Source organism: Triticum urartu, chromosome 4, assembly GCF_003073215.2.
Source record: "Triticum urartu cultivar G1812 chromosome 4, Tu2.1, whole genome shotgun sequence".
Lineage (NCBI taxonomy): Eukaryota > Viridiplantae > Streptophyta > Magnoliopsida > Poales > Poaceae > Triticum > Triticum urartu.
Genome location: NC_053025.1, coordinates 15165235 through 15188851, shown reverse-complemented (window position 1 = coordinate 15188851; position 23617 = coordinate 15165235). Strand labels below are relative to the sequence as shown.

Here is a 23617-nt window from a genome sequence, read left to right as displayed (position 1 = left end):
GCAAGCAAAGCTGCGGTAAATAATGCTGCTGTTTCACAGCTTCCATCCGTTCTCTGGCACGCGCCTTCTTCTTCTTCCTCTTCTTCCCTGTGGATCCGCCCAATCGATGGCGACAACGTCGGCACGAAGCAAAGCTCCCGCCTTTCCTCTCGACAGCTCTGCATTTGTTAATCGATCCAGCAGCAGAGTTGGACAGCTCTGTAAATTGTTGAATATGATTCATTGCCAGTTGACGCCCTTCCCCCTCTCCATCGTCCCTTTCGCGCATGGACCCTTTCCCCTCCTCAAATCTCCCCACGAGCGATCGAGTAAACCACGCACGCACGCACCACCTACCTGCTACCCAGCTAGCTAGACGAGAGAGGGAGCAGGCTTGGTCGTCTGGTCATGATCAGATAGGCACAGGCTGCAGGCTGGATGTTGATCGTGTCTGCACTCTGCACCACCCATGCACTAGCTAGCTAGAGGAGGGAGCGAGGTGTCGAAGCATCTAGAAGCTTCTAGGAGGCCATCGTAGTTCGTAGAGGTCGATCCGATGGGCAACGCGTGCTTTTCCTGCTGCGTCGCCTCGTCTCAGCCGTACCCCGAGGAGCGAGCGCCATCGCCGGCGCCGCGGGGCAGGAAGAAGCCGGCGACGCCTCCGAGACCGAGCGGCAGCAGCGAGCCGAGCCCCACCGCCGCCAGGGCGAGCCCCAAGCCCCGGCCCCGGCCCCGGGCCAAGGCCAAGCCCAACCCGTACGCCCACCGCGGCGGCGGCGGCTCGGCCCCGGCTCGGGCGGCGCGCGTGCTGGACGGCGTGGTGCCGCACCACCCGCGGCTGCGCGTCACGGACAAGTACCACCTGGGGCGCGAGCTGGGCCGCGGCGAGTTCGGCGTCACGCGGCTGGCCACGGACCGCGGCCCGGCGCGGGAGCGGCTGGCGTGCAAGTCCATCCCCAAGGCGCGGCTGCGGACCGCCGTGGACGTGGCCGACGTGCGCCGCGAGGTGGCCATCATGGCGTCGCTGCCGGACCACCCGGCGCTGGTGCGGCTGCGCGCCGCCTACGAGGACGACGAGGCCGTGCACCTGGTCATGGAGCTCTGCGACGGCGGCGAGCTGTTCGACCGGATAGTGGCGCGCGGGCGGTACACGGAGCGCGCCGCGGCGGCCGCGGCCAGGACGGTGGCGGAGGTGGTGCGGGCCTGCCACGCGCACGGGGTGATGCACCGGGACCTCAAACCCGAGAACTTCCTCTACGCCGGCAAGGAGGAGGACGCGCAGCTCAAGGCCATCGACTTCGGCCTCTCCGTCTTCTTCCGACCAGGTCCGCAAACTGCTCATTCCTATGCACTACGTTTTTCAATTCGTTAAGCAGTTTACAGAAAATCACGTGCAAGTAGAATAAAACTGGCGCGGGTTGTGATTTTCATTTTTGGCCGCTTGTGGCTTTTCTTGGCTTAGTACAACCTTTGTTTATTTTTGAGACCTTCGTTTGAAACCTTTATAATACTTTTTAATAAATGGCTGTGTGCATCAAGAGATGCAGAAGCCGGGGGTATATCTCCTTTTCAAAAAAAAGTAGAATAAAACTAAGAATTATGAACAAAGGCAATGCCCGACTATTTTTTTTAACAAAGGCAATGCCAGATATCATTTTGATTTTTCGTGTTATGATTAGTGGGCGTGTGTTTATGCCATTTTTACAAACTGATTAGCGGGCGTGTTTTTTTTATTTGGAGAAACATGTGCATACTACTCCTTTGCAATCTTTGCACGAAAGAAAGTTCGAAAATTTCGGCGAAAACATAAATAGAAAGACATATATATTACATTTTTAGTAAGCGGTACATTTCAAGAAAGTTAAAGTACAACAATGATGTGTAGAAACAAGAATTCAGCAGCTCAGAGAAGTAAGAAACGAAATTTCAGAAGAAAAAGAAGAGGGTTAAGATTTGCATGATTGCACATATGGTAAGCAATCCAAACAATTCAAGAAAAGATATTGTGTTTGAATAGTTTATTACTGTTTATCCGGGGCATCCGGGAGCCAAAACTCCATGTGAAATTGTAGCAGTTGATACTGCTTTCGATGAGTCACGACAGTGAAACGTGGCGAAGCTGCTCCCTGAACGGACGGAGGAGCTAGGTCCATGCATGTCTCCACCTCCAGCTGCTTGGTTGGATGCAGCAAATGCGCGCGAGACACGCCGCGCGCCTCTTGCGTTGCGACTTGCGACTTGCGAGTTAACTCAAAACCGTACCGCGCTAAAGTCTATGATGTTTTCTTTTTTTTTGCGAGAAAAAGCTGATGATGTTTAATCAATAGCTAGTGCTAGTTAGTACTCCCTTCGTTTCAAAATATAGTGTTTTATCTATTCCCGTGCTTCAACTTTGATTATAAATTTAACCAGCGAGACCGAATGCAGCGGGAGCAAAAGTTATACCAGTGAATTCGTATTCAAAAGAAGTTTTCGATTATATAATTTTTTTCTTCCACCATAGTCTGTCTCGTTGGTTAAATTTATGGTCAAAATTATATCTCGGAAAGCACGAGGGAGTACGGAATACTAGTGATTGATTAAAATCTGCTATGGTGCAGGCGAGCGATTCTCGGAGATCGTGGGCAGCCCGTACTACATGGCCCCAGAGGTGCTCCGCCGCAGCTACGGCCCGGAGGTGGACATCTGGAGTGCCGGCGTCATCCTCTACATCCTCCTCTGTGGCGTCCCGCCTTTCTGGGCCGAGACAGAGCAGGGCGTGGCGCGCTCCATCCTCCGTGGCGTGCTGGACTTCGATCGTGAGCCCTGGCCTCGGATCTCCGACAGCGCCAAGAGCCTCGTCCGCCAGATGCTCGAGATGGACCCCCGCAAGCGCCTCACCGCCCGCCAAGTCCTCGGTCGGTGACTACCTGTTCGATCTCCACTCAAACATGCATCGTCAATGGCGGCTGATGATCTATCTACGTATGCATGCATGCAGCGCACCCGTGGCTGCAGGACGCGAAGAAGGCGCCGAACGTGCCGCTGGGGGACGTGGTGCGGGCGAGGCTCAAGCAGTTCTCCGTCATGAACCGCTTCAAGAAGAAGGCGATGCGGGTGATCGCGGAGCACCTGTCGGCGGAGGAGGTGGAGGTGATCAAGGAGATGTTCGCGCTCATGGACACGGACAACAACGGTCGGGTCACGCTGGAGGAGCTCAAGGCCGGCCTCGCTCGGGTGGGCTCCAAACTCGCCGAGCCCGAGATGGAGCTGCTCATGGAGGCCGCCGACGTGGACGGCGATGGCTACCTCGACTATGCCGAGTTCGTCGCCATCACCATCCACCTGCAGCGCCTCTCCAACGACCAACACCTCCGCAAGGCATTCCTCTTCTTCGACCGCGACAGCAGTGGCTACATCGAGCGCGCCGAGCTCGCCGATGCGCTCGCCGACGACTCAGGTAGAGCCGATGACGCCATCGTCGACCACGTCTTGCAGGAGGTCGACACCGACAAGGTACGTTCGCTCCGAATCTCACAAATTGTTATGGCCATGCATGCATTTTCATGTTCATTCTGAATCCATGGTCGTCGCCGATGGAATGCAGGATGGCCGGGTCAGCTTCGTGGAGTTCGTGGCGATGATGAAAGCCGGGACGGACTGGCGGAAAGCATCGCGCCAGTACTCCAAGCAGCGCTTCAAGTCCCTCGGCAACCTCATCAAGGACGGCTCCATCTCCATGGCGCACTGATCATCCATCACACATACATAATTGATCGTTGTGATGCCTGGTTTTTTATGCATACATCAATTGAATTGTAGTATTCGATTTATTCCCGATCTCGTTGTTTGTTCATATGTTTGTCGTAGGCTGTTTGAGTCATCCGTAAAATTGATGCGGAAATGTTTTTTGTCTGACGTTTGATTATGCCTTTACTTATGTGTGCTAGAAAAGACATCAAAGTAGCCAAATGATAGAGGGAGCAACAATGGATGGGGACAGACATCTAAAGCAGAGGGCTTTTACTCTTTTCCGTTTCCGCTTTGGGGGTGTGTGCTTAAGAGAAAAATAACAAAAATCCTACACCTACGAACTATGCCTTACAGGAACCGCCTACAGACAGACGTGTTCTCTGATTACTCTCCCTTTCCCTATGACTAGTGGTTGAGGCCCGCCATTGCGGACCGCTTAAGAGAAAGCTATATGCATCTTATCATCATATTAATTTAAAAAAATCACCCGCAAAAAAAATTATTCTCACGTCACGTAGACATTACAACCATCTTAAAAGAAAAAAGAAAAAAATTTAAAAGAACTTTTCTCAAAAAAAGTCTTCCTGCAATTTAAAAAACTCTAAAAAAATACTTTTTCACCATGACCAACCAGCATGCGCCACATGGTGTAGCTGGTTGGCCACCATTTTAGCGCCTCTTAATGGGTTTAATTATACATGGCCATCCCTCGTGCCGGGCCTAGCCAAGCCCGACGATAAAAGTCCAGGCCTGGGCCCGGCCCAGCCCGGGTGTTGGGCCTAGAAATTCAGGGCCAAGCCCAGCCCGTACATGTAAAAGAACGTCAGGCCTCTTCAGTAAATCATGAAAACGACGAGCTCGGGCCCGGGCCCGGCCCAGCCTTCGGGCTCAAAATCAAGGCCCAGCCCGGTGCGGCATCGGGCCGGGCCGAGCTGCCCATGGCTAGGACTACCTGTGATTCAGCTGTGGGGCCAACCAATTTCCAATCAAAGCATTGACACATCAGCGTGTAGGATTTATTCCGTGAAATTTGTCCCTAACTCTAGCAAAGCTCGAAAAATAATGATCGATTAAACAACGGGAAAATCAGCGGTCAAACATGATTAAGACATGAGGCGCCGTGCAGCATGGCAAAAGGATGCATCCAAGCCATCCATGATTCCCTTCCATTCCAAAGCAAGAGCCCGGCCCATTGCTACTAGGTTTATTATTATTAATCAAATTCTCACACCCTAGCATCAAGGAAGCAAATGCATTAACGCGGCGCTGGAGAGTTCTCAGAACACAAAAAACCAGAATTTTTCTTCAGGTCAGCTGTCTGACAAAGTCCTACCAGAGTCTTTTCCTAACACTAAACAAAAAATGGAAACATGAACAATGTAAAGCGACCATATATCCAACGAGTCCGGAAAGGAACTACCGGAGCTAACAAAACAACCGGAAATATATGATGCCACCCATACGGCTTGCTAGTTGCTACGTATGCTCTCCTACCATTTTGAATCAATCAAACGAGCGGAGGATTGAGCTGGACAAGTCTTCGTCTGACCAAATCCTACCAGCAGAATCTTCCCAACACTAAACAAACCAGGCAAGTAGATCACGCGCAAGGAGAAAATTTTATTAGGGGCCAGTTCTTTTGAACAGCTTAAAAAAATAAGATGCCTCTCTTCAGCTTAAAAAATAAACCGTTTCACAAATTTGTTAAGACCTCTAAATTAGTTATGAGATAACTAATTTAGAAACCCCAATCAATAAGAGAGATGTCTTATGGGATAAGCTGGGGAAAAGGCCACTTAGTTTTTAAGCTGCCAACCTAGCCGCAACTCTAAGTCATCTGCTACAGTGACCCCCAACACCTCGCATAGAAAAACTCACAAGGATTCTAGTGAAAGACAGAATGGAAATAGTGCAGCTGAAGAACGAGGAGGTCCAAGATGGACGAGGAACCGGCAGCAGGGACGGAGATGATGGAGAGCTCCTCGGCGAGGGTGGCAGCGAGCGGCGCGCGGAGGCGCTCGAGCTCGTCGATGACGGCGGCGAGGACAGGCTTGGAGCGCATCACCTCCTTCTGCTCCTGGCTAAGCGTCTTGCCGGACTCTTCCATCCGCACGATGCGATTCTGCTGCTTCCGCAGCGCGCAGAGACGCTTTGGCAACACCGAGAGGATCGGTCCCTCCTTGGTTTCCAATATTGTCGCCTTGGTTTCAAATTCTTTAACCAACTCTACAAAAAAATAACAATTGCAAATCATAAAGTATGTCGACAGTAATAAAAATTGTTCAGCAACACAAAAGCAGCTAACTACTACATGTATTATCAGACTACCATATTAACTAGTGCTTTTCAGGTTATTATTACAATGTTTTGTTAGCTACATAAATTTATTAGGGACGAGTACCTGAAGTCGTGCCGAAAGAGCTAAAAAGAAGACATGGCTCATAGGTGGGTTCGAACCACCTCATCTTTTGAGCAGAACATTGTGCGCCGGATTCGAGCTTCAAACTTTTAGTGTTGACGGCGAGTACATATGCTGTCGGATGGCACATGCTCTCCTTCGCCATGATGTAAATAATATCGTCATCGAGCAAGCTTAATGTAGGGCCTGCAGTGGTGAAGTTCCCCCATGTCAAATTGTTTTCCTCATCAAACATCCCAGGCAAGAGACTCGGCAAACTCGGGTCAGTGAAATATATCTCAGATGTATCAACCATCAAGCCGTCATGCCAGACATCATCTGAATAGATTGATCTGGTCCATGTAGTAGCTGTCCAACCATGATCTTGTGCTTGCTTCATGCTGCGTATGGCATTATCTGCATGGAAATTTAACCCAACAAACTTGATCACACCATTGCATATTGTCACATGATGGTGTGGTCTTGGGGTGAAATCCTCATACGTCAAGTGGAACTCAGAGGGATCACACAGTTCCGGTATTGGCAATGGAACGAAATGGATGATAGGCTTTTTATCCAAAACATTGCACAAGAGAATTCCCCACCAAAGATCGATCCAGCCTATGATGCCCTTTCCTGCATATGCCACGCTCATGGCATTATGAACCAATAGCTTATCCTTGGCATTCCTTGTTTCACTATCCTCCTCCGCTATGTAAGCCGCCCGAGAGTGCCAAGGGATCGTGTCGGAGCGGTAGACGTGGAGCGTATATAATGTTTGCGAGACTCGAGCATGAGATATTCGACACGAGGGAAAACGGCAGCAAAGTCTTCTTCATTGTTGTTGTCGCTAATAGGCAAGACAGCAACCAAATTTCACGAAAAAGAAGACGGATAGGGCCTTCGGAGAAGATGGAGAGAGGCAGAAACTGGCCCTGCTACCTTGTAGACGAAATAGTCGATTGCCTGGACCGAGAAATGGATACCGAGATCCAGAAATTAATGCTTTGGCAAGCATCCGCAGTCACCACAATGACGATATGACCCTTCCTTCCGGCACCCTCTTGTTGACGTGGCCCATCTTCCGGGGCGGCCACACCACAAGATCAAGTGGCACCAGACCAAGTGACACCTGCAGCAGGCAACAACAACAGGAACAAAGACGTTCATCATTCTCAATAGTCAATAAATGTATGGTTGATTGCCTAGAAAGAAATTTAATGCTATGTCTTCAATATAGTACAATACAAACTGCAAGTAATCAAGCTGGTACTTTTTGAACGAAAAAATGCTAAAGGAAAAACCAGTGTTCTGGATCCGAACTAGTTTTTTTTTTTTGAGAAAATACAGGAGAGCTTGCTTTCATTGCATTGCAAAGAGATAGTCTGGGTTACAATCCTCCTAGCCTCCTAGGAGGCAGTTACAATGCTCATGAGCAAATCAGCGGAACTAGTTTCAAACTGCAGATGATCATGGTGACCATAACCAAATAAACATGACACAAGAGCATTACCAAAAATAGCACCAAGACAAGAGAAAGCTCCTGCTCCACTTAGCTCGGTAAGGCACTTATTCAATGGAGCTAACAAAGTACGTGTGGATTTAGTGAGTAAATTGCAAAAACCCATCACATTTGGGGACCCTAAATCAGAAAACCACCACGTCTCGTTTTTTTTTTTTTTTTGCAAAAACCCACCATCATTGTACTGACAGTTTGCAAAAAACGCTGATTGGTTGATTAGAGCCGTTTGATGCAAAACTGACCGCTAGGTCCCACTGTCAGATGCCACCTGGCGGAGGGGGAGACGGCGCCCGTCACGAAGGGACTAACGGCGCTAACTTAGTCAGGTTTGACCAGTCAAAATCGAACCAGTCGCTGCCCCGCAGGCCACTGCGCGCCCGCGCCCGCACGCTCGTCGGCGCCGCCGCCCCGCGCTGCTGGGCTGCCGCAGCCTTCTTCTTTTGGACGCGCCGCCACCACCTGCTCCTGGTCGAGCCGCCCGACGCCGTGGCGGTGGCCATGCACGCGATGGGAAGGAGCAACGGGCGCCGGAGGTGGCCATCGACATGAACTGCGAGGGCGGCAACGAGCTGGATCTAGAGCAAATCTGAAGCTTCGCCGCGCGGTGTGTTTGCTGTCGGGGCTGTGAGCTGCCGATGTGCAGGCGGAAATCAATGGATTAGCACGCCTAGGTGGGTCCAGGACACGGGGACAGCAGCGGAGCACGGCAGTTAGCCGCGACGTCGACGGCGGATGACATAGCAGAGGTGAAGGGCGGGGGCGGCCTTGCAGAGAGCTCGAGGAAGAGGCATCAGTGCCTTATGCACGTCCTTGCGAAGCAGATGTAGTTGAGGCAGATCACATGGGTTAGTTGTAGAGGAGATCAGCGCGCCGTGGAGCTCCACCGGAGGCAGAGAAGATGAAAGCGACGCCGACAGTTCCTCCGTTCCTGGCTCCTCACGCCGATTCCTCTGGGGAAGAGAGTATTCAGACGACGACGAGTCTATTCGGCTAGTTTCAGTGATTTGCGGTGGTCGTTGGCCGCGACAACCATGAACGGCGTCGATGGCGGGCCGAGGTTTGCAACAGCGACGGGGATAATCGAGTATGGGGCGGGTCGCGGGGTTGGAAAATAAGGAGCACTGGAGGTCGGGGAGCTCTTCGTGCTGGTCTCAGGTCACCGGCGAGCTCGGCGTGGGGGAGCTCGACCCGACCAGCGACAGCACCGCCGCTACCTCCAGCCGCCGTGAGCCCGTGACCACCGAGCCTCCGTCCGGCCCTGCCTCCGCCGGGGACAACGGGAACTGCCGTGGCTGCCGGCAATGGAAGGGGAGTGAGGGGAGGCTTGGCCAGCAGGGGAGGCGCGGGGGAGCGGCGCCGGCGAGGCCAGCATCCGTGGATAAGAGGCTCGGAGAAGAGAAAGAAGCCAAGAAGCTGACGGGTGGGCCCTGGGAACCTTTTAATGGGCTAGTCAAACGGTGTGAAAACTTGGTGCCATGTCAGCCTGCCAAGTGGGACCGATCGGTCAGTTTTGGCATCAATCGCTGCTTATTGACTGATCAACGTTTTTTGCAATTTGTCAGTACAATGGTGGTGGGTTTTTGCAAAAAAAATGAAACGTGGCGGTTTTTTGATTTAGGGTCCACAAATGTGGTGGTTTTTTGCAATTTACTCCGATTTAGTAGATGGGCAGTTCCTATTTCGTCCAGCAAGGTGACAAGATAAAAAACAGGTACCACATAATATAAATATTTCTTCATAGTTGAGAGGCAAAATTTGATTAGTCAAAGGGCCTAGTTTTCACATTCTGAATCCAACTAAGCCCTTTGCTGCCCAAAATAAATAACATTTCGAAATAATAGGGGGGGGGGGGGGGGGGGGAGATCAAGTGCCCAATTAAACCAAGAAGAGGCGACAACCAGTACTACCACGGTTGCGCAAGCCGAGGTTGTAGAAGATTAGAAGACCTCAAAGAATAAGCTAAATTTTCTGAAAAGAAAAAGGAACAGGATGAATTAAACACAGTAGCTATGCTCAGGAAGAGAACACCCCTGATCATCTTAGGACTATAAATCAATTATCATCTCAACCACCGCCATCTATTGTTGCGGCGGCATGGACCTACGCCCCCGGCAGAGGTCGTAATACACTACGCACCATAAGGGAGGCACATCTAACCCAAGAAACCCAAGGGAGGACAAAGGTAAGTGTGACAAAACAACCTCTACAGGGGTTACATCTTTTGAGAGTCCATGGAATAGAAGGGCCACCAGCAAGCAGACAACAAACCCAAATAGAAAAAAAATATCTAGAGGCCAACAAACTTGTTTTGAGAGTCAAATCAACAGAACAGAGACCAATGTGACTCTAAAATCAGAGAGCAGAGCAATAGTGAAGGGGAGAGGATTGAACCTATGATCGTTCAGGTCAGGGGACATGAATACGCCGTTCTCAATCAGGAATCTGACCACCCTTTTTGTTCTTTTCCTTGACAGCAATGGTGCAGAGGAGTCCCTGGATCAAGACAAAAGAGAAATTTTAGGACACCCAGGGGTATAGTATGTTGAGTTGACAGGTAATAAACATTTCATAAGCACGCCAATCCAGATAAGCAGCATAGCAGAAAGCTGTAATGCACAAGGTCCAATCTAGATATATATGAAGCCAGAGAAACCATCTAGCTACTTTTACACCATCCAGATATATATGGATCCTATCTATAAAAACTAAATATGAACCATTACCAGCATGCAGTGGAAAAAAGGCCTAACACAGAATTACAACAGACCAATTTCATAAACAAGATAGATGATCAGTCACAGTCACGCAAGCACGCCAACACAGATATAAGCACTAAATCATTGGCTCGATGTCCAATGTGTGTGTGTGTGTGTGTGAGAGAGAGAGAGACCAAAAGACTTGCCTGGACCGAGGAATAGATGGTGAGATCCAAAAATTCATGCTTTGTGTGATGAGATCTTGGCGAGAATCCGCAATCAGCACAATGAACATATGACCCTTCCTTCTGGCACCCTCTTGTCGATGCGGCCTATCTTGCGGGGCAACCACACCACAAGCGTCACCCGGCCCTGCATCATACCAAGTGGCACCTGCAGCAGGCAACAACAACAAGAACGAAGATGTTCATCATTCTCCATAGTCAATACATGTATGGTTGATTGCCTAGAAAGAAATTTAATACTATGTCTTTAATATAGTGCAATGCGAACTGCAAGTAATCTAGCTGGTACTCTTTGAACCAAAAATGCTAAAGAAAAAAACAAGTGTTCTGGATCCGAACTAGTTTCAAACTGCAGATGATCAATGGTGACCATAACCAAATAAACATGACAAAAGAGCAGTACCAAAAATAGCACCAAGATAAGAGCAAGCTCCTGCTCTCCTTAGCTTGGTGGGAGTTATTCAATGGAGCTAATGAAATACGTGTTCGATTTAGTAGATGGGGCAGTTCCATCTCGATCAGCAAGGTGACAAGATAACAAATAAGTACCAAATCAAATAATTTTTCTCGGTAGTTGACAGGCAAAATTTGATTAGCCAGAGGGCCAAGGTTTCACATTATGAATCCAGCTAAGCCCTTTGCCGCCCAAAATCCTTAACATTTCGAAATAATCTATCCAGCTAGCTCAATCAACATTCAAAAATTGACAGACCATCTCAGTAAGAGAGAGAGGGAGGAAGATCAAGGGCTCACCTGAACCAAGAAGAGGCATCTGGGCATGAACTACACAACAGATTTGCGCGCACAGGGATCTGGGCATGAACTACACAACAGATTTGCCTCCATTGTAATTAAAGAGCTAACTGGATGTGGTTGTATGAAACAAGAAAAGCTTAAAGAACATCCAAGAATGGTCAAACACCAGCCTCTAGGCCTCAAGTATGTCCAACACCAACCATATTGTAGCACAAGGGCCTAACCAACACATGGACAAATTTGAAGCGCAAGATCATCACAATCAAAAGAATGTAGTGGCCCTAAGACCACCACCACAAATAGCATGACCACGAAACTAAAGGACAAGTTATTGGCTCGATGGCCAACACAACAATCAGGCAAGGCCCGTGGCACAGGAGAGAGCAATGCGATCAGGGACTCACCAGAACTGAGAAGGAGGCCACGACCATTGCCATATTTGCGGCCAAAACGTTGTCACCGCACTGCGGGGGAGGCCAAGGTATACGCGTGTAATATTTGCATTACTATGGACGGCACTGTGGTCAAACTCGCTGAGATGGATATGGCGACCAAAATTCCTGGAGGCATAGGGCCTACAATCGAGAGTAGCAACCGATTTAAACAGAGGATACTAGTCTTTCAGCATACAAATATAACCTTTTGTCCAAGCAAAAGAAATATACTCCAGCCGGACCGGTTTACATCTTGTGAAGGAAACATTTACTTTTAGTAAGCTATTGAAACCTTTACTTTTAGTAAATCTTTAATCCTTGTATTTTTTTCACAAAATTTGTTAATTGATCTAAATTCTGATACAATGCTATATTATACTCACAGATATTTATAGTAGCTCACAAACTTTTCAGACTTCAACAGAAATTTGTAAATACTAGTTCACAAGCAACCACAAAAAAGCCGAGTCTTTTTTCGATTTCCTTCCTGGTCAATGACATACTAGCTCTAGCTTATTCAGTGTAGTCATATTATATTTGACTCAAGATGGTACCCAAGCAACTTGCTACGTACAGTACAAATTTACTAAAGGTGTCAAAGGGACTTACTCGTATGCATGTACTCCCTCCGTTCGGAAATACTTGTCCTAGAAATGGTTGTATCTAGACTTGTTTTAGTTCTAGATACAACCATTTCTAAGACAAGTATTTCCGAACGGAGGGAGTATTTACTAAGAACAGTGATAAAATCCGGGTAAACGAAGCCTCCAGATTTAGTGTGAATCTTGAAGTGCACTTGCTGTAATCAGTAACACCATCCTTATCTGACACTCTTTGTCAACAGAACAAAACCACAATGATGTGCAGAGAATAAAAAAGCAAAGTGCGCATGTATGGGCCTCTCCTGCCAAATGAACCAAATTATACTCAATTTGGAGCAGCAAGCCTCCAAACTGAAACCATCCGGCCATTTGCAAAAAAGATTCTATCCAGACTGACTGTATTCTACACATGAACGAATCAGTACCAATGTTGATCGCACAAGTGAGAAGCTCTGAGGTGTCATATGGCTAAGCTAGTCAACTAAAAGTTGCTGCTATATCAAGGAAAAATTAATCAGTTAATAAGCTACTACTATTCCTATTTATCGCCCTAAGTGCAAGTATCTTACTAAAACAAATGTTCCTGGGTTCTACTTCATTTTCTTAACCTGAATGTTTGGTACACAAGCGCAGATGCATCTCTTAATAATTATGACTATGAATATTTATGGTTGATCTCTTAAAGTAGCAACTTCAGTTTAGCTCCAAGGAACTGCACACTAAAAAATGTGCATTTGTCACTTTATTTAGGCAAACATCCAAACAAAGTATTTGTATACAGCACAACAATCGCAACATTGGCAGACTACCAAGAAAGTTGTGCGTAATCATGCACGGATTCTATCCCCAAAACTGAAGCTTTACAGGGTTCTCGTGTAGAACCCGAAACTCTTTTTTTTAGTGCTCTTGTTTGACTGTAAATCCTAATCCTAGCATGACTCGCTACTAAAAATGATGGTTCTCGAACTAAAATCAGCCTGTTTATACAGTACCAGATTATGTTAAGCTAAAGGAACAAGTGATTCTTTGATTCGTAGCTTATTTCTCAGATATTTAACTGAACAAAACATAGGTTACATGAAAAGTTCAATTTTGAGGTGAAGTGATCCAATTGCAGAATCTTTTAGAAAAATAATAGAAAATGAAAAAACTGTTTATAGCTGCAGCGTCACATGTGTCTTGGGTGAACAGAACTATTACGCTCCTTAACTCCAGTGAGATGTACAACCCAAAAAACAATCAATGAGAAACTGATCTTGTGTTAAAAAATATATAGACTTCGGTACTCTTCATATTTGGTCATAGAAGTTGTAATCAACCATCACAACAACATATTTTCAATCAGGTCAATCTTACAATAGGTCTGATGCCACACATAGCTTCAAGTAATGCACGAGAGAAATAGCTACCGATGCTCATAACAAGGAACAAATGATCCACCAAGTACCGTACTATCTACTTACTAAGGAACCAGAGGAAGGAGGACTCACCCATGACATCTGTACCGATGTCATGCACGATGCTGGGGCTGTGTCGTACCAGCCTTTGTCCGCGCGAGGAAGCGACCAAGCTGGGAGGCAGCCGCCATCCGGAACCCTACAAAAGACGGCGAACGACTGCATGCATGCATATCTATGCATCCAGGAGGAGGAGCGACGTTGGAGTGTTGGAGCGAGCGCCATGGCCATCAGCGCCCACGCACGCACACCGGAGGACAAGACATGCATGATGCGGCCCAAAGACTACGTACGTACGTATTTGGGCAAGCGCCAAATTCGCAGCTTTCGACGGCCACGGCCGATGATCCGCCGCCTCCTCCCGGCCGTCCCTCGCCACACGCCCCCGCCGTTTGCAGAGTGTGCTGTGCTCGGGCGGACTGATGCGACGATTCCTCTTCTTCGGACTCTCCGTTTCCATCTTCTTTCCTGCCGACCGACCGACCGGGACCCGATGAAAGAAGTTTATCGGCAGTACACAGCGGAATCGGATATACATCGGCCATTTCTAAAACAATCACGATGATGGACTCAACCCCCGCATGGCATGCCATGTTTTAAAAAATAGTAAATGCGCACGTGCAATGCACGTTATTATTTAGACAACATATTAATTGCATGCGGACATTAGGCATTCTATTATTTGTGCATTAATTATGTGATTAGTGCAATATTTGGTATCATATTAATTGCGCGTTAAACACATTAAACACTCGCCATTGGAGCAGCCTAGGTCGTTGGATTGACTTACTTTGATGGCCGAGATCAGTTGGATCTGTCCCTTTGGGTCTTTTTATATTGATATAGATATAGATATAGATGTTATTCAGGGTGCAACCTTAATCAACAACACATGATTCGTCTTTCTTTCATACCGGTGCCAATTCGGATTAGAAATGAACACCTGAGCAAACTAGGACCGGGGACGAAAGAAACCACTAACAATATGCATCTGAGCATCACACAGTACCACTAACTAGAGGCAGGCTAGACTCCAACCCATCCCAGAACACATGATTTTCTAGTGCCTTCTTCCACAATGTGATCATCATCAGAACTACTCACATAGTCTTCTTCCGCAATGTGATCATCATCAGAACTACTCACATAGTATCCTTCTTCCATAATGTGATCATCATCAGAACTACTCGCATAGTAGTCTGTATGAAGGGGTGGATCAGTTATTTCAAGTGAATCTTCACGAATTTCTTGAGTACTAGAAATATTTCTCGTGTCAAAGCATGAAGAGGTTCTCTGATGAACACTTGTGCCAAGAATACGAACTTCAAGGCGTTTTTTACCCTTGGTTATAAAAACAAGGAGGTCATTCTCTTGTATGCGATTAGCATCTACTCCCTCTGTAAACTAATATAAGAGCGTTTAGATCACTAAAGTAGTGTTCTAAATGCTCTTATATTAGTTTACAGAGGGAGTACAAGATTATTCCACCCATATTGGAGGACTATTTGATCATCACCATGCTTGCAAGCTTCAACACCATATATCATGTCATTAGGGGCTTCTAGTTGAATAGTAGCTTTAGATGTGTCCTCCTTGAAATGTTCCACAAGCTTTAACGGTAGGTTCTGCAGTAACCCAAAATAAAAAGACATTATTGCAACGATGGAATCTTGACCAGTTGCAGTAGGAATGGGTCCTATTAATGGGGTTAATAACATAACCAAGAAATGGTTAGGGAAAATGTCCAACTTACAACAGAGCAATCCTTCAAGTTGACATTGCTTTTGTTCATGACTGCCACATAAAGGGGAACTTGAGATCTCATGGTACAAGCTAGTTCACGTACTTTCTCATCTTGTGCTTTGGTTAGATGGCAGCCAGGTAACATGCTATAGCCAGAGTCAGTTGAGGTCTGAACATTTCCAGAAACAGACGGTACTTGTTCTGCACATCAAGTACATTATTACTACAATGACCACAAAAGCACGGTACAAGTAGTATTAGACTTTAGAATACTATAATCAATCTTACCATTCAGCACATGATGATCGCAAGTTGCGGCAGGTGGAACACCACCAAAGCTCTCAGAAGGTGGTTTAGAACAGAAAGTAGCCTTCTCACGACCGTTAGAATTGAATATATGAACCTTAAAGGTAGAGTTCCCACGGTACACAAACCAAAAAGAATAATTTTCTTCTATGTGATGCACTGCGACAAACTTATCCCAGCCAGCCCGAAGAACTAGCTCACCCGTCTTTCTTCTACACACTCCAATATGGAATATGCCATTAGGAGCTTCTAGTTTGATGGTCTCCGAGATCATGCTCCCCAAATGATTTCCAACCTCCTGCGGTATGCACTATTGAAGAACAAGGAAGATAAACTGAGTTACAAGGCTCACTGTCTGTGACAACTTAAGTTTCGTGCTATTTTCAGGAAATACAAAAGGGCATGGCAAACAAACAAAACAAAAACTCATATATTTGGAACACGCATTATGGGCAAAATATGCGCTTAAGTGACATGAATTACCTTATTATAATTTAGAAATAGCATAATGATGGTAGTAGACGAGCAGTGTAGTAAAGTACCAAATTAGTATCAAATTAGAAATAGCACTAATGATAGTAGACCAGCAGTGTAATAATATACTAATTATCTCCGTAAGAGCTTTCCACCAACACTGTTCTCCTACTACCCCGTTTATATGTTCTGAAACAAATTTTCCGAAGGTAAAAAATGTTCTGAAACAGCTCTTTCAAGGAAAATATACTGAAAGCTAGATTAGCTCCGCATTTCCAAATGTCAAGCCTAGCCCAGCAAGGCTGGGATTAAAAAAAATGTTGCCTGGGAAGCAAATGCAGTCACGAGCAATGACGATCTAATCTACCGCATTTCCCTCTTTTCTTCCAATGGCAACCGAATGTTGTAGGAAGGGCCAAGTATTGCACAGCACAGTTAAGAATGAAATGCTGTAATACTAACAAATAAAAAGCACACCCCTTTACTCAGGAAGGGGATGATTTCACAAGTAACAAATAATTTTAGTGGCATTTCAAGTTGTGCATAAGGAGAGAGCTCTCGCGAGGAAGTGGATTGATGCGAGGAAGGGGTTAGTAAGTTAACTGACCATGCTGTGCCTGAAACCACCCGTAGCCACGGCGACGAACTGCGTCTTGTCATCGCCGACGTGGTTGCGGGGGTAATGCCGCCACCACATGGCACAGCTCCTCTGCTCTTGCAACCGCCGCCGCTCCGGCCTGGTGGACAGCGACCACAGAAATCAAGAAAAGGAAGCCATTTCCCCACTGATTTCTCCCCATCTACAGTACAATAGTAGTAAGAGAAACCCTCCTCCCTTTGCCCACGAATCGAGAAGGAGGTGGTTGAGAGCCTAACCTGGCTAAGCCCGTCCGTCGCTCGTCCGTCGCTCGCCGGAGCCGTTGGTTGGCGGAGGGGCCGAAACCCTAGTTCGCCATTGGCTGCGCTCGATCGAATGGAAAAGAAACAGGGGAGGAAGGAACAGAGCTCGGGGGCACTGGTTCAGTGGTACAGGGGTGGAGTGGCATTTGGCCTGTAATAACAGCGACAAAACTGGGTATACTTTTATTTTACTACGTACGTACTGTACGTATTGGGGGGCAAGCGGCAAATTCGCAGCTTTCGACGGCCACGGCCGATGATCCGGCGAGCGAGCCGCCGCCTCCTCCCGGCCGTCCCTCACCACACGCCCCCGCCCCGCCGCACCCTCGCGGCCAGCGCGGCGCTGCAGTGGCTCGACGACGAGCTCACCTCGCTCGTCCTCCCCGAACCCAGGCCCGTGCCCGGGGTCGACGCGCACGCGTGCGCCAGGCTGCTGCAGGGCTGCTTGGCGCGCGGCGACGCCCGCGGAGGCCGCGCCGTGCACGGCCACGTCGTGCGTAGCGGCGTCCTCGACCTCGACATCTTCTGCGCCAACGTCCTCATCAACCTGTACGCCAAGCTCGGGCCCTTGGCCGGCGCGCGCAGGGTGTTGGACGCCTTGCCGGAGCGGAACACGGTGTCCTTCGTCACGCTCCTCCAGGCCCACGCGCTGCGCGGGGAGTCCGAAGCCGCGGCGGCGCTGTTCCGGAGGCTGCGGCGGGAGGGGCACGAGGTGAACCAGTTCATGCTCACCTCCGTGCTCAAGCTGGTCGTCGCCATGGACGACGCTCTGGGGCTCTCCTGGGCCGTGCACGCCCAGGGCCGGTCCTGACTTTTCAGAGGCCCGGGGCGAACTTAAGAAGTGGGCCTAATGTAGTGAAAAATATAAATTACATCGATATAAAGCACAATCGGCGCAAAAAAAGAAGATACAAAGCATAACGTTTTTATGCCCTAAAGAACTCCTTTTTTATTATTACTAAAAATATATATACCGGATCTAACTTATCTGCTATCATTTTCTTTCTTCTTTCTCAAAATCATGTTTTTAGCCAACATTTTATAAGAAAGGAGTGGAAATACCTGAATTTGTCAGTGGAAAAATAGAAGAAATCCAGCTACCCAATCCCAAGCATATCGGATCTTCCTAGGGTCCACATATCCTCAAATGAGCAACATGTACATAAATAGAAGATCAGTCTGGGAATCGCTAGAAAACAAAGAAAAACAGTACAAAGATCAAGCGGAAAAGGACTATGCAATCACAAGATCTTTGTAGGCCTTTGACCCAAGAAATTGTCATGTTGCAACTTGCAAAGTGAATGAGCTTATGAAGTGTTGCGCTTTGCCTGTGGCCGTCCGCTAAATGAGAATACTTATATGCAAATCCATAGGGGAGTGAGATGGAGAAACTGAAAGTGTATCAAAAAAATCAACTTTAGCGGCAGTATCCATTAATTTGCTAGGCATGCTGCATGCTTCGGGAGTAGGAGCGGAACGGGGAACGAGGAGACAGGAAGAAGAAACGACGGTGGCTAGTGTTAGAAAATGAATCGATTGAATCGAAACTGGGATGGTGTCTTTCACAATTCACGTAACCTACTGGGATGGTGGCTGGAGTAGTTTTTTTTCTAGCAGAACGTAACCTAGCTGATTGAGCTACATGCTTTAAGGCCCATTTTGTCGGCTGTGTAGCATATGTGCACAGGGTTGGGGCCCCCATCGGGCTGGGCCCTAGGGCGTTGCCCTTCTTGCCCCTACCCAGGGCCGGCTCTGTGCACGCCTGCGCGTGCAGGCTGGGCCACGACCGGAACGCCTTCAGCGGGTCCGCGCTGGTCGACGCCTACTCCATGTGCGGGGCTGTCGGCGACGCAAGGCGCCTGTTTGATGGCATCGTGGGTAAGGACGCCGTTCGCTGGACATAAAAGAGCACTCTTCGTTCGGCCGAATCATGTACCAGGTACACTTTGTGAACTCAAATTCTGAATTGATCTCTCAGTGACATTTGTGCTCATCAGTTCTACTTTAATGTGCTAGGTTGGCATCAATCAGCAGGGTAATTTGCAAAACAAAACAAAAATGCTTGCTTGATTGGACTTAGCAAAGGTAAACATGCAATAGCACCAACGGTTTTTTCATGAACATATCTCATTGTGATGTGTATATGCACCTTCGCCAGGCTGTTTTCCTTTAGAGAAAACGCAAAAGGCTTCCGTCTCGATGTATTGAGAAGGTAGAAAAAGAGAGGGAGGGAGAAAGATTAGTGCGCATCCCAATCAACTGGGATTAGAACACGCAACTGCAGAGCACCTGCACGAGCCGAATGGCCTGCCTCATCCCTGATTAAACCTGACAGCCCTCTCCAGAATGTTACATTCAAGGATACAGGAAACATCATGTTTTGCGTGGTTTCTTGTGAAACCCTCTGATAATGAAATTGCCTTGTCATTGTCAATGAAGATTAAAGAGAGAGGGTTGTTTTGGCTATGATAGCAATAGACTTCGAACATTTCATCTTTCTCCTGAGAACAGGGATTTAGTTGGCAAAGTGCGGATACTGCCTTTATCGATGATTTTCTTGGGTATCCTGAAATGGATCAGCGAACTGAACACCATTGTACATCTCAACGGGCAGTAGAATGACACCTTCAATTTGTTTTCCTGGTTAGTGCTGAAGTTTTGAAAAGTTAACCAGGTGTGAATATTGAAGCTCACTAAATTTAGGATCGATGAAACATACATCAAAGCTGCATATTTGATGTTTCAGAGATACTTACTTTTAGATAAAAATATTATCACCTAGCTAAGATTGGGAATGTACTGTCCGAAGTTAAAGTTCAGGGATGTAGGTTCATATCACTCTGGTTGATTCACACTTCTTAATGGAGCTTATGCGCAGGGGAATTATTTTCCTGTAATAATTGTTAGAGCTCACATAATTTGGCGTTAAGCATACTCTTAAAATTGAAACTTCAGGTTTCGAACCATGCTTTCGTACGTTTGGGTGCATTAGCATATCTGTATTGTGCTATCAGGCTAGAACATGGTGTCATACAGAACGCTTTCTGCAATGATTTTATGAGTCTGGCTCATAGCATTTGTGATTACTTGTATGAGGATCTGGTTTGCATTCTCTCTTTGGTATCAGGCAATACCTGTCCTACAGATCATAGATTCTGGCAACCTTATTGAGCTATATGGAGAATTAGTGCATTTTGCTGGGAAGATGACGAACTATTTCTTCATTCGCCTGACCTTGATGTGTGCATTGCATTAATCACGGGGTGTTATCCCCAATCCCAGGTTGACCTCATTATTTTGAAGGCAATAATAATTTTGCAAGCTAATGATATTATACGATGTTAATCAACGGTTAACTGGCAAAATTTGCAGGTGACTGGGCAGCCCGTAGCACACGGCGCCGGAGATGCCTCGTGGTAGCTACGGCCCTGAGGCGGACATCTGGAGCGCCGGCGTCGGTCTTTCTACATCCTCCTCCTCCGCGGCGCCGAACATGCATGCATGCACCAACAGAAGGCGATCATCGGCATCCATGGTTTGAAATTCGAATTGCAGAGACGGGAGCAAGGGTGCGGCGCATTCGATCCTTGACGGTGCGGTGGACTTGTGGCCTTGGATACGTGCGGCAGTTTTGGTGTACGTGCTTATGAGTTGTGACCATGCAGTTCTCGAGGTCTGAATCCATGGTTGCCGGTGGCATCAGGAGAGCGTTTCTGCCAGTGGACTGAGCAGTTGAAGACTCCTGAGTAACAGCCTCGTGAAAGATGTTCAGAAAATCGCGCCCACAGTACGTGCCAGACACACTGCATGGAAGCAAACAATTCCATCGCGTTCGTGTGCGTGGCATTTCGACTTTAATTATATGGAGCCATTATGATTATGTTTATCCAGACCCAGTTATGATCATCCAGCAGAGTCACTGATGCTGATACTTGTGGAATCCAGCGCCGGTTGCTTTCGCCGTGGAACGTGCCAAATCGTGAAGTAACAGGCAGAGATTCCGCCGTTTAGCTCGACTTATTTGGCAGCCTCGGGCAGGTGACAGCGATGATAACCACAACTATTTCAAGCTAGGCTCCATTGCACAAACGTTTCCGAAAGAAATGGAAAATGTTGTGGAATTATGAGACCCGGTCCATCGGTTGGCACGACGGTACGATACGATACGCAGTTGCAGAGAGAGCACGTGCCAGCCATGTGTGATCCATCGTGTGCTCGGCCGGGCTGACCGACATGACGCTTCCTCTTCTTGGGGCTCTTTATGTTCATCTTCCTTCTCCCGTGTCGACCCGTCATCCACGAGGAGGCGGTGGATCAGAACGAGAGGCGAAAGATGGGCGTGCCCATTCCACTGAGCTTGTCGGCAAGTGTGAGCTGTCCGATCATCGGCCACCATGATCTCCACGGGCCACGGAACCAGGGTGCATCGATAATGCGGATCCGTGCCCTACACAAGGCACACTAGATAGCTAGCTTAATTAGAGCACTCGGACCCCCTCATATGTCTGGATGGACGCCCTCGTCATTGACCGGTCAAAAAAAAAACGATTCAGAAAAACCATATTTAGCCTGTTTAACCAGGCTCTTCTTGCAAGGCAAGGCTGGAGATTGCTTCTTAAGCCTGATACTCTTTGTGCTAGGGTACTGGAGTCGAAATACTACCCTAACGGGAATCTCTTTGACACCGTCTTCTCTTCGGATGCATACCCGACATGGAGAGGTATTGAGTTTGGGCCGGAACTCCTAAAGAAGGGCCTCATTTGGCGAGTTGGCAATGGTAGAAGCATCCAGATCACTAGAGACCAGTGGATTCCAAGAGAGGAGGGGCTGAAGGTGGCATCGTTCATAAGGAGATCCAGACTAAGATGGGTGAACCAGCTGATTGACGCACAAGTTAAGGAATGGAACGTTGCACTAGTGAGGCAAATCTTCCAACCGTTTGGTGCAGAGGAGATATGCAAGCTGAAAATTCCACGGACTGAGGTTGAGGATTGCGTTGCCTGGCATTATGAGAAAACAGGTATATTTACGGTCACGAGCGCCTACAAGCTTGCTCACTCCCTAAAAACAAATGGCGCAGACAGGGCAACTAGTTCATCACGGGCTCTAGGGGATCGTAGCATATGGGACGCAATCTGGAAGGCGAAGATACCCGAGAAGGTCAAGATTTTCGGATGGAGAGTTGCCACAAACTCGCTCGCGACAAAACATAATGCGTTCAGGAGAACGGTGGCTGAGGATAGTGTGTGTGAGATCTGCGGGAGAGGGAATGAGGATGAGCACCACGCCGTTATCGCATGTACCAGAAGTTCAGCCCTACGGCAAGAAATGAGATCCTACTGGCACCTGCCAAAGGAATCTGTCCTCACATACATAGGAGAGGACTGGTTACAGCTGTTGCTACTATCTCAGGGAGAAGAAACTAGGACCAAGCTAATGCTAATTCTGTGGCAAGCTTGGAGCCTTAGAAACAATGTGATTCACGGTGACAGGAAAGATACGGTGTCAGGTGCGGCGCAAGCCTTATTGCGGATACATGATGAGATACAGATGGCAGCAGAAAATCCCTGGAGCGAAGGAGACAAATGCAGAAGGGGTCTATTCCCAACCAAACCCTGTATGCCGACCACTTCTGAAACCAGGGTATGGAGAGGCACCACACCAGGTGGCGTCAAGTTAAACACGGACGCGGCTTTCCTTGCGGACTCGGGTGAAGCATGGGGCGGGGCAGTTGCAAGAGACCATAAGGGCTACGTTTTCCTATCGCTGGGAAGGAAGTTACCTTACTACAGTTCTGTAGAAGAGGCAGAAGCCACGGCGGCAGAGTTGGGGTTAAGGGAATTTGCAAAGTATTTCAACGGGAACCTGGTCTTAGAGACGGACTGCGCAGTCCTAACTCGGGACCTGAATGGAAAGGAGAAGTGCAGAGCAGCTTGTTGTGCCAGTATTTCTGATATCAATGGGCTCCTCTAGGTTTTTTCGCGAACGGAAGTCAGTGCTGTCACAAGAGAGAAGAATAAGCTAGCACATGAACTGGCATCGAAGGCAAGAGCGACGGGAGATTTCCTGATCATTTCAAACGTTCCGGCTGACTTAAGGAATGTAATGAGGAATGAGTATACCTACACCATGACTTAGTTTCGTGTAGCCATGGTTCTAAAAAAAACCATATTTAGATAGGCGCCTCAAACGCCTAGACTGACTAGCACCTCTAATATCGAACATAAATATGTGACGGATATAGAGAGGTCCGGGCGTGTCGCCACGTCGGACCTGACCCACATTGGCCTACCCGACCCCACATATATTAGGCATTGGTGCTTGTATTTTTCTAAATTTATTCCAGCCTTTAGATGATGTGCATTCAGTGAGA

General features: G+C 47.8%; 3 protein-coding genes across 5 annotated transcripts; 2 read left to right on the top strand and 1 right to left on the bottom strand.

The window, feature by feature from the left end:
• The first annotated feature begins 99 nt into the window (after window positions 1–99).
• On the top strand, window positions 100–3914 carry LOC125550295 (calcium-dependent protein kinase 9-like). The gene is made up of 4 exons (XM_048713265.1): window positions 100–1304; window positions 2580–2876; window positions 2960–3474; window positions 3566–3914. Exons 1-4 carry the CDS (start codon window positions 536–538, stop codon window positions 3707–3709), a joined length of 1725 nt encoding a protein of 574 aa, XP_048569222.1. The 5' UTR covers window positions 100–535; the 3' UTR covers window positions 3710–3914.
• Window positions 3915–14699: 10785 nt separating this feature from the next.
• LOC125550293 (putative B3 domain-containing protein Os03g0619850) lies at window positions 14700–17361 on the bottom strand. 2 transcript variants are annotated; one of them, XM_048713261.1, is made up of 5 exons: window positions 17221–17361; window positions 16952–17081; window positions 15853–16180; window positions 15575–15765; window positions 14700–15446 (listed from the first exon to the last, which is right to left on the bottom strand). In XM_048713261.1, the coding sequence occupies exons 2-5, from the start codon at window positions 17039–17041 to the stop codon at window positions 15282–15284; spliced, it is 774 nt and encodes a 257-aa protein (XP_048569218.1). In that variant the 5' UTR covers window positions 17042–17081; window positions 17221–17361; the 3' UTR covers window positions 14700–15281. The 2 variants fall into 2 exon arrangements, with proteins under 2 accessions (XP_048569218.1, XP_048569219.1); XM_048713262.1 differs by having other exon boundaries at window positions 16952–17144; window positions 17221–17356.
• A 113-nt stretch (window positions 17362–17474) lies between these two features.
• Window positions 17475–21175, top strand: LOC125550294 (putative pentatricopeptide repeat-containing protein At5g13230, mitochondrial). 2 transcript variants are annotated; one of them, XM_048713263.1, is made up of 5 exons: window positions 17475–18031; window positions 18999–19183; window positions 19261–19329; window positions 20372–20526; window positions 20617–21175. In XM_048713263.1, the coding sequence occupies exons 1-2, from the start codon at window positions 17501–17503 to the stop codon at window positions 19146–19148; spliced, it is 681 nt and encodes a 226-aa protein (XP_048569220.1). In that variant the 5' UTR covers window positions 17475–17500; the 3' UTR covers window positions 19149–19183; window positions 19261–19329; window positions 20372–20526; window positions 20617–21175. The 2 variants fall into 2 exon arrangements, with proteins under 2 accessions (XP_048569220.1, XP_048569221.1); XM_048713264.1 differs by lacking the exon at window positions 20372–20526.
• The last annotated feature ends 2442 nt before the right edge of the window (window positions 21176–23617 follow it).